Raw genomic sequence first — 18,557 nt, 5'->3', positions numbered from 1 at the left:
AAGGAGGGAAAAGCAAATGCAATTCAACTTTGAAAAAGATTATCTTCAAATTCTAAAACTGCTAATGGGTGTGCACTGTGCCTGTTCTCCAAGCAAGCAGAAACACAAGACACTGCCCAAACTTTAAACCAGAAGGTAAATGTAAGCCATATATCTGGACAGCCATTTATGCTCTTGTCAGCAGCACTGCTCTGTGCTCTCTCAGCATCTTCCTTCTAATGATTCCCCATTGCTTTTACAGTTAGCTTACAACATTTCTCTGCTTCTCAGGGGACACCTATTTTCCATAAAGAAAAGGGTGAACAGTTATGCAGTTAACTACACAATGGAGCAAAGGGGGAGAAAGCAGTAGAGTGTAAGAGAGTAGAGTGTATTGCCTTTCCCTGTATGGCCTTGGAACTCCAATCACAGCATTTTCCACTACCCTGACAGACCTCACCAATTTCCCACCACTTTAACATCCCTTCCTGTCTGAAGGACTTATGAAGCACATAGCCACTGATGAAAACACTAATAATCATAGAAAGTTCTGAGTTTTCAACAAACGTACCAAACTTTGGAGTCAAAGTCTTGGCGGTGCGGCTTCTAGTCCCTTCAAGGAAAAATTCAACTGGCGCATAGCCATTCTTCAAAAATAAAACGAAACAAAAGAGGTGGTCAGAAAAAAAACAACCATGTCTTCTTTACTTCCCTCAAATAGTTTTAAGTACTTAAAATGCAAGCAAGGGTTGTTTTTTTTTATGGAAGCCATGCCTGTCTAACTCCAGTCATCTCAAAGCCTATATTCAGTCATTGTATTTGCCACATACAGTTAAAAAAATATTGTGTCTGTCATGATATAAGCACATGATCCAAAGCAACTGATGAGCAGCAATTTATTTACTGCCTACTGCTGAACCATACCAATAGAGTGCACGCATACGCTTCATCCTCAGCAGTTCTGAGGTAAAATACATTTAATCAGATCACAGTGAAGAATTTCAATCACACAGCTATACCATTTGCATATTTCACATGCATCATTCCAACAGAGTATTTCTCAAGAACACATTTTGAGAGTTCAGTAATTTATTTACCCTTAACATCATTTTAACATATTCAGAAAACACTGCCCAGTAGAGTCTGTTTCCACCAAAGGAACGTCGCATAAAAAAGGCACCTGCCCTCCGTAGCAGCTCACCAACTATTTTCATTCCTAGGAAATCTGAAAAACAATCAAACAAAAACCAAAATCACACACACAAAACTTACTGATTAATATCAACCAGCAGAATCAACCACTTTCTCTAACACACTGATTCAGTTACCAGAATAAACCTTTTTTTCCTTACTCTCCTAAGCTCCCTCACTCACCACAACATAGACTCTAGCCCCTCCCTTACTTACACCCTCCTGCTGCATACTCAACCTCCCAGCCAGGATGGTGGCTGCATGTCCAGTGCTTCCCATCACCACCCCACAAACAGGAACTGAAACACATCCTATCACAGACCTCAAGCCTACACCACATCTGTGCCTCTAATCTGATTTGCTCCTGAGACATAAACACAATCACAGCATCAACTAGATTCCTGCTAATGTACTATATAAGCATGTACTTTGGTGTAACTGACAACTGTTTACCTTCCCTTAGCTAATCCTCATAGATCTATCCATACGCTACTTGAAGCCAAGTGATAACTAACAAAGCAGAGGCACCTACCACTGATATTAGGAGAGCATTTCTCCACTCAGCACAAGTACCACTTTGAGAGTTAGTTTGTAAAATGCATCTTATGAACCTGTAACACAACATGCAGCAAATGCAACTACAACAACAGAAAAGCATGTTTTCTCCAGATGAATTTAAAATACACACATGCAGCAGTATAATCAAGCTGCAAGTCCCTAATTCTGAAGAACTCTGACCCCAAAACACTTAGAAAAATGTTAATCACTAAAAAAATCCCTCTCAGCTAAACTAACAGTATCTTAAGAGACTGTTTTGAGGCCCAAAACTCAAAACGACTCTAATCCAAAATTTAGCAAAAGATTACACCGATACCTATGACAGCATGTGAGCAGATTGTGAACAACATGTGACAGGTAAGCAGCTGTGACACATTGACTGAGGAAGCTGTATGACATCAGCTTCTGAATTCACCAGAATCTAACCTTCATCACACAGGAAAGACATTGCTGAGTCAAAGACTGGCAGAATCTTGTCTCCCCTAGAAAGCACATTCTCCCAGCTTCCGCTGATTTTCTACTGGTCTTCCTAACCTCTTGATTCCTCTTCCTAACCTATCCTAACCAACCAAGAGACACAGTAGTAGAGTAACGGGTTCCCAGATCTTTGCTAGTATGCCTGTGCACGTTACAGTGCTACACCAGACCTGAGCTTGTTATCTGCCTGCTTAAAAGACCTGGTTTGATACCCAGGAATTCCAAGATCAGGAAGTGCTCAGTTATCTCAGTTAAGTGCTGCCAGAGTCTGGATTTGCGAAAAGCACATTAACTCAGAATATATTTACTCTTTAAGTCTTCACAAGTTGTTTCCCGCAAATATTCTGGTTTCATCTGCTTTACAATTAAGTACGTTCAAACTTGTGACCTCTGATGTGAAATTTCATTTCCCAGCCAGATCTGCGCTCAGCACTTCATGTAACAGAGTTTTGCCAATAATTCAAGGGAATCAATTGCAACAGCAACAAGCACAAGGTGCTGGCACTTCATATCTGGCTACTATGAATGCACTTACAAGTGTATAAAGGATCACAAAAGGTTTGCATACATGATAGCTTTTGGGCAAGTTTTTGCCTGCTCGCAGGCCAAAAAAGCTATGCAGACATTCTTCATAACACCTGTCTTTGCCCAAGCCTTGGGTCTACAGATAGGGTACTTCTGGGCAAACTTGCTATAAAAAAACCTCATCTTGATTGGACTCAGCACCAATGAGAAGCTTTCAGACACTGCAGAAATCTCATCCAAGGAGATCTTAAGATGACATATTTGGAACAGAAGTTAAACACAAATACCTATAGCAGCTACCAGGCCCCTTGCTACCAATTGTCTGAATCCTGAAAACATTATTGAAAGAACATACTTGCCTATTCCTGCAGCAATGACAGGCAAAGCCAAGTCATACGTATATAGCAAATAAGACAGCATCAAAAAGTCTACGTAGCTTCGATGACTGGGCAGCAGTACAACCGGATGCTCCTGAATGGCGTGTTGCAACTAAAACCACAACCAAAAAAAAACAGAACAATATTGTTTCAATATTTACTGACTGTTGGAATTTGCAAATACAGAACTTCACAGAGCTTAAGACAAATAGAAATTAACATGTTTGAGGGTAGTTTCTCTGTCCACATACCTTCTACCTGTTTCAGAATGGAACCATAGGAAGCTTGGAGCAGTAGCTTCCAGACTAGCAATCTGTGGTTCACAAACATCAAAGGACTCAAATGCCAGGGCCACCTCATTACGTGATAGTCTAATTCAAACCCATTTTGATGGGAATGGGAAAGCAAATAGGGACTGTCAAGGCTGACACTGCTGTCTTCCAGGGAATGCATTGCACCTTCCAGAACAGCAGCATTCTGCAATGACAACAGCTCCACAGGAAACTGATGGAAACTTAAGGCACTTCCTGCCTCAGAGCCACACAATGTTTCACCACTCTTAGCTGTATGAAGGTTTTGCAGAACAGCCAACCCACTCAGCCACATAGCATGAGGTTTTCACTCTCAATTCAGCAAAATACATTATTAAATATATAATATCAGAGAGAAAAGCTCTCTCAGTGTCTAACAGAATCCCTGACACATGGTATTCATTACCATAAGAAGCATTTGGAAAACATACAAAAAGTCTTGCTGTTTGCCTTTAAAATACTTATATATCATCTGTCTTCCCCCCCCCCCCCCCTTATTAAGAAATACAGTAACAAACACAAGTGCAGTCTTTTTTTTCCAAACGATGCTTTTCATGTTTGTTACTTGGAACAAAAGTTAAAGTCTTTGTCCAAGTGACTGGTATGAAAATATTACAACTAGAGTGTTATTTCCTCCCCCCTCCATGAGTACTCACTCTCTGCATTCCTTCTTCATTCACACAAACTCTCTGGAAAAGTTGTTTGAATATTTTGCTCAGAGTAAATGCAAAAAATCTGACAGCTCCTAATTGCATGTTGTGGCCCATCTCATCCAGGATTTCCATGGCTTCTTCTTGAATGATATCGGGTGATTCTCCCGTCTCTTTTGCTAACTAAAGAGAAACAAACCAAACAAAACAGCAGTGAGATGTTGATCCCTCTTAATTGCCCCTGCACACCATTCTATGTGCCACAACAATTACAGAACTACTGCAACAGTCAGCAAGATTTTATTTTATATGACAGGCATGGATAATATATCATACAGAACCCGTTTAGTGTCAGCCAACAACAGAGCACTAATTTACAGCTATTTAAAATAGAGAATGAGCTTAGATGTCAGCGGCGGGGCAGGGGTGGTGGTGGTATGTGTGTGCAACAATTTCCCTCCCCTAAACACACCACTTGGATGTTTTAACCTCTAGCATCTTCAGAGGAGATTTAAGTTGGAGGAATATTTCCTGCCTGAAGAAGGCTGTGTGCCATTTTCTTTGACTCGTAAAATGAAAGCTGTGTTTGCAGAGGTATTCACAAGTAAATCTCTGAAGTGCACTTGGGTTTAAGTGCATTAGATTTTACTACTTGGCTGAAAAACCTCAGCCCTATCACACTTCAGCTTCTTTGTAATGTATTACTTTGGCAATGGCTAACTGAAGCATACAAAGCACTGTCTCTACAAAGTTTGCATATCAATGATGTTTTTTCTGTTGCTATGCACATTCCCTTTTGAAGTTTCTGAAAACAGACTTAGACAGTGGTCATCCCTCCTATTTGATGCTTTGAATCTAGAAATATTTAACGGAAAAGTTAGTCTTTTACTGTTACAGAATGAGGAACATGCCTTTTACCAAACACAGAGGAAGAAAGTGAAGGAATGGCAGAAGGAAAAAAACTTCCAAAAATCACAGCTCTGTTTAGAGGCCAGCAGTGCCTAGATATTATTTCTGTTTTGTGAGCACAGGAGAAAATCCATCTCCTCCAATCTACCTTTATATGCTACCCTAGTATCATATCTAGTGGTTTAATTGTGTTTTAATAAATGTGTTATCCTTCATCCTGCAGAGCTATAACTGAGTTTCTAAGGCTCAAGTGGACATGTTTTTTTTTCTTCTTAAAGTGGTTAAAATAACCACTCTCTCTTAGGAAGCAAAAAAACCTTATTCTCGTTGTTCAGTAGGGAGACATTGTTCTCATTCACCAGTAACAGGATTACCACACAGTAAAAGGCTTACCACATAGTCGATCCTGCGTGAATTAAGTGCACATCCACTAGAGAGCTAAGCATTTACTCCCCCAAATCAGAAATCAAAAAAAAAACCCAAAATAACAGGCCAGTCACATACAGCAAACTAAACCAAATTCACTTTATTTCCCATACTGAACATTAGTAACCCCAGCAATTTGTCACAAGAACAAATTCTAGTATGCCTTTTTAAACCTTGCCCAGGCAGGAGGCACACTTAATTGCAGAGTTAGGCATACTGCCCAAGATCCTCTCAGTTAGGTACTTCCAGTAATCCCTAGTGCAAAGCTGGTAACTAGGTTGCAATGGCAGGTCTGCTAAACTCCCTTCAACCACTTGATGCCAGCCAGGAAAGTACCCATCAAAATCATTTTTCATCAAAAAAGCAGCACTTCAGAAGAAAAAAAGTCACACAGATGTCTTTCTGTCAACACCTCTGTAAAACATGTTCTTTCAGTAAATGTTTTAGTATTTCTAAAGTTGAAAGATTCGGGTTTTTTGATCTCATGCAACTTAGCCATTCATGATGGCAACAGGACTACTTTGTAGAACATGGTCCAGTTTGTCACATTGTAACAGGCTTTGATAGAGCATAAGTAACACTGACCATTTAAATAAAAAAAAAGGAAAAAGAAAAATGTTATGGTAGCCACTCAGGACTCCCCACAATATGTTACATACCTCTAGTGGCCTGGAATTATTTTTCATTAATATTGGAAATAATTACCCTGCTAACTAACAGAGTTCTTGCAGCCACTTCAACACAATGTAAAATATACGCCTGTTTGACTATAAAATATTTTATTAATTACAAAGTAGTAGCTGCCTTTCATATTAAAATGAAGCTATATTTACACCTTAGTGTTTCTAACTTAAAGAATTCTCTATGAAATCTAACTCTCATTTTTTTGGGGAAGGTGCATTCATGACTGATTCATAAATGCATCATTAGCCTATAAAATTCCTCCAAGACATCCTCAAAGTACAAAAGCATCTACTAAGACGGAGAGTGCTTATGTCTTTCATAATGCTGATCTGTGCAAAGACAACGGAGAAGGAAAAATACCAGTCAAGCACATGGGATAAATTAGATGGTGAAGTGTTGCAAAATCAAAACACTATTTCATAAATCAGCTATCTAACAGCTTTAGTGGCAACTCCATGGTAAATGAACATTTGTTTTTCCTGCCAAAAGAGCACAGCTCTCAAGTTACTGATTTATTGGACCGTCTTTCGAAGTACAGCAATCATGCTTGACAAGGTCAGCCATAATCTTTTTCCCTGCTGGCACACAAAACTTGGCTATGTTAAATCCACCACATCTTGCAGCTCAGTGTCCAGACTCACCTGCTTGATAACATATTGAACTTGCTCTGACTGGAGAACAGCACTTTTAATAGCATTTGGCTTGCAAGGTGAAAGCCCCTTGTAGATCACAGGAGTATAACATTTCATTGCGTATCTCAAGTCACTGGACAATCGTCTTTCCTCCAAGATATCTTCAAACTCATCTCTTTTCTTTGATGTGAGCTCTTTCTGCTGGGGACATACAAACAAATAATGAGACACTGTCTCAATCCATTCAGTGGTCTGCTTGGCTGCAGTACCAAAATGATCACAGAATAATAGAATGGTTTAGGTTGGAAGGAACCTTGAAGATCACCGAGTTCCAACCCCTCTGCCACAGGCAGGGGCACTTCTCACTAGACCAGGTTGCTCAAAGCCCCATCCAACCTGGCCTTCAACATCTGCAGTGATGGGGCATCCACAACTTCTCTGGGCAACCTATTCCTGTGCCTCATCATCCTCATAGTAAGAAATTTTTTCCTAATATCTAATCTAAATCTCCCCTCTTTCAGTTTAAAACCATTCCCCCTTATCCTATCCCTACGTGTCCCTGTAAAAAGTCCTTCTCCAGATTTCTTGTAGGCCCCCTTTAGGTACTGGAAGGCTGCTATGAGATCTCCCCTGAGCCTTCTCCAGGCTGAACAAACCCAGCTCTTTCAGCCGGTCTTCACAGGAGAGGTGCTCCAACATGCAATACTTTTGCAATGTTTGGGGTTTGTTTTTTTTTTTAGTTTTCTATAAGTGTCTGCATTCCACACTCAGAGCGCATAACAAGTATTACCTGCTTGGAACAATGATGCAGACAAAAACTAAAAAACCCACCAAAAAACAAAACCGCCAAACAAAACCCCTAGCCCTTTTCAACTGCAGATATTCGCAACACCCCACATCATGCTTCTTAATTCTGCCCAAGAGCAGGAAGTTGAGAAAATACCTGGGCTTGGAAAGCTAAAGTGCCTTGCCTCCAGCATCTCCATGATTAATAGGTATTAACTGAACCACCTTTGATTCCAGCTTTCACAACTTCATGAATACAGTGCCACAAATGACCTTATAAAAACATAATCATCAACACAAAAAAATAATCCCCGCTACTTTAAGTTATATCTCAGATCTCGGTGATTTGTGCTGGCTTTCAGCAAGGTATATAAAACACAGCCAGTCAGGAACAAATAAAAGAGCATTATCAGCCACTTGAAGATCAAAATGCAACATGGTGCACACTTAGGTAAAAACAGAGCACGGCCTCTGAGTAACCAACACCACTAAGCAGGAAATTAATGGTCAAATGATCAAATGGTACATCAAGAATTAATTGTAGATCTGTCCTGCTGCAGGTATCAGTCAGTATTGGTTATGATCAAGCATACTCATTAGAAGAACACACTAAAACTAAGAATGCTGATGTCTTCTGCAGCACCACCTGAAGGGGTAGTTACATGCATCCCTTTCATTCATTCTGCCTTGCCTCCCCTCGCTGTATACAACCTGTGCAGAACCAGTCTGACAATGAAGGATAAACCCTGCTGTTCCACGGGCTCTGACCTTTTCTGATGCCGAGAGGAAAGCCTGGCCTGCAAACACCAGGGAGAACACCGGGAACAGAGAAGCAAAGAGCCCAGCAGTGTTTTCAGCCTTGGGAGAGGGAATCAGGTTTCACTGTCAGCAGGTCAGTGCAGCTGACATTTAAAGTAGAGAGCAACATTCAGTCCCTGGCCATTCATCAGGACAAGATAATTTGGCAAAACAAAGCCTCAAAAGCAGGAGTATCTCCACTCAAGAACCACAAAAAGTCCTTCAAAGCCTCAACTGCATTGAAAGCCAATTTCATTTTATCAGAGAGCATACATCCTAACATAGTGTTTGACCTTCTCATATTATTTTTCACACACAGTATAGTAAATTTGGATACCATCCTTATTCTCCAGTAGCATTTGGTAGATCATCTAACGTTTCTTTGCACTACTGTAGCTTAGAGAATCGTCCCACAGTAGCAGCAGAACAAACTCCCCAGGGACTTTTAAAACAGTCCTATAAAAGGTATTAAGCCCAGGCCAATATTAATTCAAAACTTTAAGGTTTGTTTTTTTTTTCCACCTGTATGGTTTAGTATCAGTTTTATATCCTTCTTCTTCCACAGCTTTCAACTAGTTGGCTTTGCAAGGGCCAGGCATGCTAAGAACTGTTAAGAAAACTGGAAATAGTTTGTATTAGCCATCTGTTGGCATGGACACCTTGTATCAACCACCTTGATTAAAAACAAAACAGAACAACAAAAAAAATCCCTTGTGCTCTGTAATAGCAAAAAAAGCATCTCAGAAGAGCACCAGAAAACATTAGCTGGCTCTAAGAACATACCTACTTAGGTCAGTATGTGACAAGTCATTGCTCAGAAAATCTACACACCATTTGGGTCAATTACCAAAGTTTAAATCCTGCAATATACAACTACACAAAACCCAGCACTCAGCCCAGCATTCAGCACCCAATCAGCCATCACCGTGCTGCTGTAGCCGTTCCCTAACGCAGCTCTGGTGAGTGGAGGTTTGACAAGGCCATGACCAACTGAAAGGTCACCTAGCTATCACTGCTCTTCACTCGATGTTTACAGGTTTTATGTGCAACTGATTTCTCTCCATGGCAATAGCTATTTTCACGCTCTGTCCTGAAGTAGGGCTGAGGGAGCCAAAACACACACTTTATCAACCACAACGGAAGAACTAGACTTTTCACACATTACAGCCAAGTTGCTGTTCCAGCTTCAGGTGCTGACTGGTAGAGAGAGCACACTGAGAAAATAGGCTGCTGGAAGCCTTAACATCAGAAAATCCAGTTATGTCTACTGTTATTGCAACACCGGTTAAGTACAAAAGACAAACAGCAGAAGCCTGGCACTCCTCTGCTTCTGAAGAAGCTTTGAAAGCAACAAAACAAGGGTGTTCATGATGCACTTGGGATACAAGCATACAGACAAGAGACACAAGTTTAGGAATCTTTGGTTAAATCAGGAGCTGTTTCCCTCTCTTCCCAGTCCCCTCCTCCAAATGCACGCACCCATACCTCCTTCTCTGAGGCTAGCACAGGAGCTGTGGTGAAACAGCAAGGTCAATAGTCATTTCCATCATGTAACACGGGAAAACATGCTTCCGCCACTCCATCTCTACTGCAATTTTGTAGCACTGAACTCATGGCTTCTGGCAGCTTTGGTTCCCACAGGGAACCCCCACAGCCCCGACCAGCCCTTCCTCTTCCTCCAGGTCTGGCTGCAGTGCTGCTGGACACTGCTGCTCCCAAGAAGAGCCCAAGCCACCACCAGCCCGACCTTCTTTAAACCGGTTGCCGTTTCACAGCATATATATGGGGAGAAGCAGCGCTCGGCGTCGGGCTTCGACTGTCGCGACTGACACTATAGGTACTGGGGAAGCAGCCAGAGAGGAGAAGCAGGCCGCCTAGTGAAGGTGAACTTGCGAGGGGAAATGTCCGGTTCCTGTCTAGCCACGACCTGCCCCAGATGGGGCCCAGCAGAAGCTTCGACCGCCCAAATCCCGAAAAGCGGAGTCCTCTCACCGAGGCCGCGCCGCCGCTTGCCCCCTCCCCTCACCGGGGGTAAGGCCGGGGAAGTCGTGCGCGACACACCCGCAAGCCTTCCTCCGGAGCGCGGCCCCCAAGCCGGGGGCAAGAGGGGTTGCGCCACCCACCGTTACTCCGCTTCAGAGTGAACGGCACCGGCACGGGGGCGAGCGGGCAGCCCCTTCCCCGACGGCACCGCACCTCGCTCCTCGACGCTGCCTACCGAGTACATGGGTGCCCCTCGTCGCCCCCGCCCGGGTGCCGCTGCCGCTGTCGCCGCTGCCATGGTCCTGGGCGCTCCTCCGCGCCGCCCCGCGCCCCGCTCAGCCGCCCTACCCCGTCGCAGTGGCCTCCCGGCCGCGGCCACCTCCCGCGGTACCCATCGCCTCGCACCGCCCCGGCTCGGCTGCCCGGAGCGCTGCGGCAGGCGCGGAGGAGGGCGGGGGCACAGCGCGATGGGCGGCGCCATCTTGGGGGCGACGGGAGCCGCTTGGGATCAAATGCGCTTCCGCCCGCCGCTGCCATGGGGTCGCGGGAGCCGTGCCGCCGGTTGGAGGCGGTGCTCGGTGCCCTCTATGACCTGGGTGGGTGGGTGAGCGGGCGGGCGCGGAGCCCTCCCTGGAGGCTGGGCAGGGAGGTGAAGCGGGGTCGCGCGTTCTCACTCTGGAGCGGGGTGACGGCGGCCGCGCACAGCTGACCCGGAGCATGTGTTCCGCCCGCAGGTGAGGAGACCGGTGCTCGGCGTGCCGCGGAGGACAGCGGCGTGAGCGCAGGGGCGGCGGCCGCGGAGGAGAGCCGGGAACCGCAGCTGGCGGTGGGCGGGCGGCGCCGGGCCCGCGACTTCTTCGGGGAGCTGCGGGCGGAGCTGGGTGATGCCGCCGCCGTCCCGCCGCCCTCTGCCGCGCCGCCGGCTGTGGAGGTCGTGGTGTTTCGGGGCAGGAAGAAGAAGGGGCCCCCGGCGCCCCCCATCGGCGGTACCCAGGTAGGGCCGGGCAGAGGGCGGGCGGGGTATTTCTTTTTGAGCCACACCGGAGCCTTGACCCTGAGCAGGAGCTGGACTGGGATGCCCTTTCCTCGTGACAATTGAAAGGAGACAAGCGTTTCTGTATGTTTGTGATTTAGTTTTTCTGTTTCCCCGGTCTGGCACTGTAAACTGTGAGATACTTTCCATAATTCCCACTCCCATGCCGAGTTTCTTCCCTCCTGCTAGTACAGCTAGCTGGAAATCCGAGATCCTTTGGCAATGTGTGTGCAAGGCTTGACAGCATCCAATCCTGAGATTTGCAGTAGTGCTGCTGATAGGGGTCATCTGAAGAAGGGGCAGGACTTGAACACTTTTTTTTTTTCCTTCCAATTTTAGAAGATCTTGGAATAAGTGTCCTATATTTGAAATAGATTTATCCCAACAAAATAAATCAATCTGCAGATAGACTCTTAATAAGAGTCCTGTCTACAGCGAGAAATCAGTGAACAGGAAGCAAAGGCTCTTGGCTACTTCTGTAGCCAAGCCTAAGCCCTTTGTGTGCTGCTCTGTTCTTGTCAGTAGGTGTGGATGTGATCTGCCAAAGCATTCTTTTCTTCTCTAGTATCACACCACCACTTGGCTGTTCACAAGGAACATGCATCTTGGAGGCCCAAGTGCAAGGCCCTACACCTGGGTCGGAGCAATCCCAGGCACAGCTACAGGTTGGGCAGAGAAGAGATTCAGAGCAGCCCTGTGGAGGAGGACTTGGGGGTGTTGGTTGATGAGAAAATGAACATGAGCCAGCTTCAGTGTGTGCTTGCAGCCCAGAAAGCCAACCGTATGCTGGGCTGCATGAAAAGGAGCGTGACCAGCAGGGTGAAGGAGGTGATCCTGCTCCTCTACTCTGCTCTTGTGAGACCTCACTTAGAGTATTGTGTGCAGTTCTGGTGCCCTCAACATAAAAGGGACATGGAACTGTTGGAACAAGGCCAGAGAAGGGCCACGAGGATGATCAGGGGCTGGAGCACCTCCCATATGAAGATAGGCTGAGAAAGTTGGGACTGTTCAGCCTGGAGAAGACTGCGTGGAGACCTCATAGCAGCCTTCCAGTATCTGAAGGGGGCCTTCAAGGATAACAGAGAAGGACTCTTCATTAGGGACTGTAGTGACAGGACAAGGGGTAACGGCTTAAAACTGAAACAGGGGAAGTTTAGGTTGGATTTAAGGAGGAAGTTCTTTACTGTAAGGGTGGTGAGGCACTGGAATGGGTTGCCCATGGAAGTTGTGAATGCTCCATCCCTGGCAGTGTTCAAGGCCGTGTTATTCAGAGCCTTGAGTGACATGGTTTAGCATGAGGCATCCCTGCCCACGGCAGGGGGGTTGGAACTTGATGATCTTAAGGTCCTTTCCAACCCTAACTATTCTATGATTCTGTGATCACATTTGGCTGGTCAATGTGAGAAGGCATTAGATCTCACTCCTCTGGTTTGGTTTGCTGATGCTAAATTCCCATTGTGCTACCAAAACCTGTGGCTGAGTTTCTTCAACAGCAGGAGGCCTGGAGAGGCTTTGCTGGAAGCTGAGCTGCCTTTCATGCAGAGCAGAGGGTACCTTGCTGGTTGATTGGCCACCAGATTTCATAGCTTATGGCCATAACATCAGAAGCCTAATTCTAAAATAAGCTCTGAAGGGCCAACACAGCTGTTTTGAATTCAGGGAGACTTCCTGATGTCTGGGGTTTGACCCTTGGAATTGGGAAGTTTGAGAGACTGACCAAGCAGTTGGCTGAATCCATACACCTTTGTGGTTTTTTGTTTGTTTTTGTTTTTTTTTCTGGCATGCTTTTCTCTCAAAATTGGCCTAGATTGTTATTTTTATTAACAATTTTTACAACTTAATTTTTTCTCCCTGAAAAGACTGGTGTTAGGCTTGTTAATAAAATGTTTTCAAAATAGCTTTTTTGTGTGTGTGTGATTGAAATGGACAATTTTATGTGGAAACTTTTGCAGAGTGGAGAGAAGTTTGGGTTTGGCTCTGGTGGATGCAGAGGGAAGAGCTGATACAAGCCTGGGATCTGAATATGTGACTCAGTGTCCTGGAGAGTGAAAAGGGAATGCATTAAAAGCCTTTAGGTTCAGTTTTAACACATATTTAATACTCCTGCTTCCTTAGAGAGGATAGTGCCCTTGAGAGCAAGCAGGGAAAGACAAGTACATGCTACTTTTGAACAGACCACTGTTTCTCCACCTGGCCCAGCCTGCTTGGGAGCAGGCAGAGCATCTGTTCAGAGAGGTGGTTCAGCACATCCTCCTTGAAATCAGGAGCTGGGCACAATCCAAAATAACCCTGGTTGATTTGCTACTGCTCTGAAGTGTCCCATGTGGGATGTTCTTGTACCAAGCAGGTGTGGAGCTATCCCTGGGGATTTTGCACTTCTTTTTCTTTCTAGGATAAGGTCTGTCCTCCCTGGAGAGTTCCTCTCCAAACCAAGTACTGCTGATGGAAGGTCTCTTTTTAAATCAGGGAGTAGAAAAGATGTAATTTTCACTGATCTCATTTTGAGCAAGTAGTTCCTTTAAACAGCATTAAGTGGAGTTCACCATTTGCTGACAGTGCATCATTTGGAGCTGTTTCTCTTGCATTAGTTGAGATGGATATATCTGGATATCTGTCCTTGCAGTTACAAACTAAGCTTGTTCTGCATGTCACTGCTAGCTATCAGTACATGTGCTATTACCCCTGTGCTCTCCATCTCAAAGAGAATGACTTAAAATTCATGCCCTGACTTGCGTTACCAGTTTGGTATGGATTTGGAAATGGAAATACGTGTGATGCTTACCTCATATATGTCAGTTTTTCTCTCATAAAATGTAATTTGTAATTGAAAGTATAAAAGTTAATTATAGCCGTTAGTATCTTTCTGAATTATGAAATGCTTTGTAAGTGTTAGCACATGATCCAGGCGAGAAAATGCAGGACAAAGCTATATGCACTGTGCTATAATAACACCCTATAAATTGTGCAAGTTGGTTTCAGTAAGACCCTATAATATCTATATATTAAAAATGCCATTGAGACTGTGTCTTTTGGTAAATCCAGGTAGTGAACCCAAAAGAAGGTACTGCTGGAAAGCTGTATACTTTTCCCTACAAATCATTTAACATTTCACTACTTTCCAGAAGACATTTACAATCAGCATTTAAACTGGTGTTAATAGTTGTGTTAATTCAAAATTATTTATTTTGTTTATAGACCAAACCAGTGGATGAAGAGAAAAATGCAGACAAACAAGAATTTAACTTTGAAAAAGTAAGTCAGCAGGGCCTATCTAATCTCTCTATTTTAGTGTGCAGGTATATGTATTTGTATCCTTGGAGAAGCTATGGTGGTACTGATGGGAAACGCTTCCAGAAAAGGTTATGTCTTGTAGGTGAGGATTTCCTTATAGGTAATTTTGGATGCATGCCATGCCAAAGGGTGCATGCTGGCTATTGTCAACTGCTCTGTTTGAAAAGAGGCATGTTACAACTTTGTGTCCTTTCTTTCTCATCTTTCTATGAGAATTTGCGGAGGATCATTGTATGTTAGATGTGAAAAGCTGTGCAAGTACCCACATGTTTAGCAGAGCTCTTTCAGGCCATGGTGTTAATCCTGGATTTCTATTCTCATGTGAGAGGGGGCAAAAGTGTATTTGCATCTCTTTGTGAAACAGCAGATGACTTTTTTTCCATTTGTCTTTTTAGTCTCATCTGTTCAACTAGCATTGTCCTTCTTAGTGATTTGTTTGCAGATCTGTGCAAGTTGTTTTATATACCTGATCTCTGCAGGGATGTGCTGTGATCCAGTGAAATCTCTCACTGGAGATTCTGTATGGAGCTCTGTACTGCTAAGAACAGCAGGGATTTAACCACTGACTTTAAAAAGATGATGAATTCAACACTGGTTTTGCAAGGGTATTCTTGTGCAATGTCAGGTATATGTATGTGCATAGTTAAACCACTTCACCCTCTGCCCATCTATGTTTCTCACTGGTTAAGTGCTCTGCAGCCAAGGAATGAGGACATTGTTTAAATGGTGGGTGCTGTGGGTAGAGCATTTCATTGTTCTTTGTGCAGCACAATATAATTTATTTTTATATGAAGGAGATCCATTCCATGTTATTTTATGTGAAATGAGAATGGAAAATTGTCCTGACAGTCCTCACCACCCAGAGATTAGATAGACAGTGGTTAACTGTTCTGCAGGACAGCTTTAAATTTAAATTCAGTTGTATTTTATAGCACATTGATTTCAGGTATTAGCCAGAGTTTCTTTGGGAGTATGACCTTGTTGTGGTCTGTCAAGAGTTATTTTACAACAAGTTGGACGGATTGTGAAGTGCTTGCAATTTTCTGTAATGTTTTAGGCTCGTCTGGAAGTGCACAAGTTTGGAATAACTGGCTACAAGAAGCAGGACCAACGCATATGGGAACAGGAGCGTGCTATCATGCTGGGAGCTAAGGTAATTGTCACTTGGTTTGTGCTGTCACCCAGCTGTTAGAGTGCAGGAAAGCAGTAAAAGCACTGGAGAGCTTTGCCACTATTTGTTTGAAACAGAAGATCCCCTGCCCTGACCCTTCTTCCACTCCATCCTTACTTTTGTATTTTCTATTCTGTCTTGTCCGTTTTATGTAGCTGCTCAGAAAATGAGTGTGGCTGTGTTATCAGAGATGTTGTATAGATGAAATATGACTGATGGGGCAGAAACCAACACTTACTATTTTTTTTTATTTTTTTTAATCAGATCATTCAGAATTAAATTGTTGGAGAGAGGGGATTGCGCTTTAAAGCTTCACTCTTCTGTTGAGTTAAAGATGGGAGAACTTTACAATTTTATTTATCATCAGTGGTGTAAAAGAAAATAAAATTGTAGAGTTTTGGGGGGTTGGCGGGTGTGGGTTTTCTTTCTAGTTCAGTGTGTTATGTGGAAGCCTTGTAGGACTGATACAAAGCATAAACATCCCTCTTTACTGTCTCTATGTGTCTACCTTGCATCCCTTAGTCCCTTCTTCTCACTCAAAAGGAAATAAACCATTTCGAATGTTCTGCCACCACCATGTGAAGAATATTGTCCGTGCAAGTGTGTGAATACTTTTTGAAAATTTCATCAGTGGTATCCCTCCCGCTCTTTATTGCAGCCCCCAAAAAAGGAACATTGGAACTACAAGACTTACCAAAAGAAAATGAAAGAGGAAAAAGCAGCAAAGGATGATGATAAGGGAAAGGTTCGTGTTACGTTTTCTATGTAAAAAGGCAGCATGTAAGAGCTAGTCCAAGACCCTGACAGATAACGCCTCAGGCGCAGGAGGAGTGCCCCAGCTTGACACTGCCTGCTCCCCATGGAGTGGGTTCTTGGCTCCAGCAAGACTAATCTCATTAGTAAAAGCTGCCTCTATGCAGTGTGAAGGCCATGGAGTTAGGCTTGTGTTGTGGTGGGTTTCACTGCTTAATCCTTTGAGGCTGATAGACTGATGACACAAAATCACCAGTTGTTGATTTGTTGTTGTTTTTTTCTCTTGCCTCTTAAGGGGGAAAAAGTGCCCTTCAATGAAAGTTTGTTGCATGTTGTCTGATCACAGAGAGACAGATCTTCAGCTGCTTTTATGTCAGCACAATTCCATCTAGGATCTTGCTCATTGTTTAAAGCAAGGGTGAGGTTTCTATTGCATCTGTCCTCTAATATAGCCCATCTGGCTCTGAGCCTACTCCCTGCCTCTCCGTGGAGCCTTCTCATGTAGGTGGGAGCAGAATGTGGGGTGGGTAATTGCTCAACCAGCCTGTTCCATGCCACCTAGGGGACCTGCTTCTCCTCTCTCATGTGGCTCAAAGTGCATCCAGTTCATGACCAGACATGGTTGAACCCTATTATTTGACAGGTATGCTCAGTCAGGTGACAAGACACACCTGCCAGGGAGCAAGTCCATCTTTTGACCCAACGATCTGTCACATGCCCAAGAAGCAAGCCTCTTTCCTCACATAGCAGGGGCAGCATGTTAGTCATGAGAGGGCTGTACTTTCCATAAGGTGACAGGAAGGCCTCTGGGCACTCCTAGCAGTGTCTTTGTAACGTGTTGCATCACTTGGCCTATCAGAAGGTCTCCCAACCTGCTTTAAATGTCTGCTGCTCCATGATGCAAAGGCTACCAACTATACGTTGTCTGTGCAGGTGGTTATTTAGCCAATATGCTCTGTTCGTTTTCCATTAAAATATGTATCTTTAAAAGCAGGAACGTAAAGGTGATACTCTTAAGAAGAAGAAAGAACAGAAGGAGAGGTGAGCCATTTTTAACATGGTTAAAAATAACTTGCTTTTGTATAGCCTCCCCAGTGTATTTTCCTAATGTAAGTATGCACAGTCTTATACCAGAAGTCATGCAGATCACAGTGGAAGGAACTTCTCCAACTGCAGAAGGACTCAGTCACAAAATGGTGATGTTGCTCTGTGTCTTCACAGTTTCAGAGGCTTTAGTTATGCAGCTTAACTGAAAATACATCACTTCTGTGCCAACATGTCTAAGACTGCAGTCAGAGGTGAGATGGATGGAAATCCTTGAGTGCAGACCCAGGGTATACCACTTACACCGAGCATTCACTCTGAGAATTAATTTGTGCAAAACACAAGCTACAGTATACAGAGGCTTGAAAGGTGAAGTGACATTCTTAATCGTAGTGTAGCAGGTTCACTGAAATGCACTTTTCTTGCTCTTTCCAAAAGTCTTTGTGTTTCTAAACCCTTTAAAATATAAATCACTTGGTAATGCGCTGCAAATTTTGAATGTCTATGCAGGCAGTAAACGTTCTGGGTCATTACTTGCTTTGATGTGATATTCCATAATACCAGACACTGATTGCGTGAATATTTTTCACCATACTAAGAGTTTTCATGAGTTTCTGTTGTTTCTCTTACTACTTTTGTGTTGTTGTTCTCCTATTTCAGGAAGGCCAAAAGGAAGAAATCAGTGCCTAGCATTTGGCCTGCAGGACAAGTCGGAAAATTCAGAGATGGGACCTTGATTTTGCAAAGCCGTGATATAAAGAAGATTAAGTCATCTAAAGTTATCAAATGAACTTACAATACAGAGTAAAATGGACAATATGCATAAGAGAGAATTCACGTTGCTACCATCACAGACTTATTAAGCCTCTCACCTTCCCACTATTTTTTACCTTATTTGTTGTTGCAGGGTTTTCTATATTCCATTCTGCCTTGGGAAGAATATGAGAATGAACCATTTTATAAATAAAAATAAGACTTT

The 18,557-nt window shown here is 43.6% G+C and overlaps 2 protein-coding genes across 4 annotated transcripts in view; one reads left to right on the top strand and one right to left on the bottom strand.

The window, feature by feature from the left end:
* The window catches only part of GNPAT (glyceronephosphate O-acyltransferase), a 20,253-nt gene extending 9,471 nt beyond the window's left edge, over positions 1 to 10,782 (bottom strand). Inside the window, exons 1-6 of one of the 2 annotated variants that reach the window (XM_061471337.1) lie at positions 10,522 to 10,782; positions 6,729 to 6,920; positions 4,075 to 4,251; positions 3,090 to 3,219; positions 1,077 to 1,204; positions 551 to 626 (exon numbers count right to left, since the gene is read on the bottom strand). In XM_061471337.1, the coding sequence (XP_061327321.1) occupies positions 551 to 626; positions 1,077 to 1,204; positions 3,090 to 3,219; positions 4,075 to 4,251; positions 6,729 to 6,920; positions 10,522 to 10,767 (949 nt within the window). In that variant the 5' untranslated portion in view covers positions 10,768 to 10,782. The remainder of the gene's footprint in view (positions 1 to 550; positions 627 to 1,076; positions 1,205 to 3,089; positions 3,220 to 4,074; positions 4,252 to 6,728; positions 6,921 to 10,521) is intronic. The other variant, XM_061471338.1, reaches the window with a different exon arrangement.
* Positions 10,749 to 18,557, top strand: CUNH1orf131 (chromosome unknown C1orf131 homolog). Of its 2 annotated transcripts, none has more exons than XM_061471348.1 (7): positions 10,749 to 10,882; positions 11,021 to 11,280; positions 14,515 to 14,571; positions 15,668 to 15,763; positions 16,440 to 16,526; positions 17,529 to 17,575; positions 18,239 to 18,557. In XM_061471348.1, the coding sequence occupies exons 1-7, from the start codon at positions 10,822 to 10,824 to the stop codon at positions 18,366 to 18,368; spliced, it is 738 nt and encodes a 245-aa protein (XP_061327332.1). In that variant the 5' UTR covers positions 10,749 to 10,821; the 3' UTR covers positions 18,369 to 18,557. The 2 variants fall into 2 exon arrangements, with proteins under 2 accessions (XP_061327332.1, XP_061327333.1); XM_061471349.1 differs by having other exon boundaries at positions 17,526 to 17,575.

The sequence above is a fragment of the Pezoporus flaviventris genome, unplaced genomic scaffold (genome assembly GCF_033815535.1).
Source record: "Pezoporus flaviventris isolate CSIRO_AGI_PZ_B2104156 unplaced genomic scaffold, CSIRO_AGI_Pfla_v1 ptg000066l, whole genome shotgun sequence".
In the NCBI taxonomy this organism is placed as follows: Eukaryota; Metazoa; Chordata; class Aves; order Psittaciformes; family Psittacidae; genus Pezoporus; species Pezoporus flaviventris.
This window is presented reverse-complemented; position numbering and strand designations above follow the sequence as displayed.

Coding starts and splice junctions, on each gene's coding strand:
- CUNH1orf131 (XM_061471349.1), top strand. CDS start 10,822: ATGGGGTCGCGGGAGCCGTGCCGCCGGTTGGAGGCGGTGCTCGGTGCC. Junction 10,883..11,020: donor CGGTGCCCTCTATGACCTGG/GTGGGTGGGTGA, acceptor TTCCGCCCGCAG/GTGAGGAGACCGGTGCTCGG. Junction 14,572..15,667: donor AAGAATTTAACTTTGAAAAA/GTAAGTCAGCAG, acceptor GTAATGTTTTAG/GCTCGTCTGGAAGTGCACAA.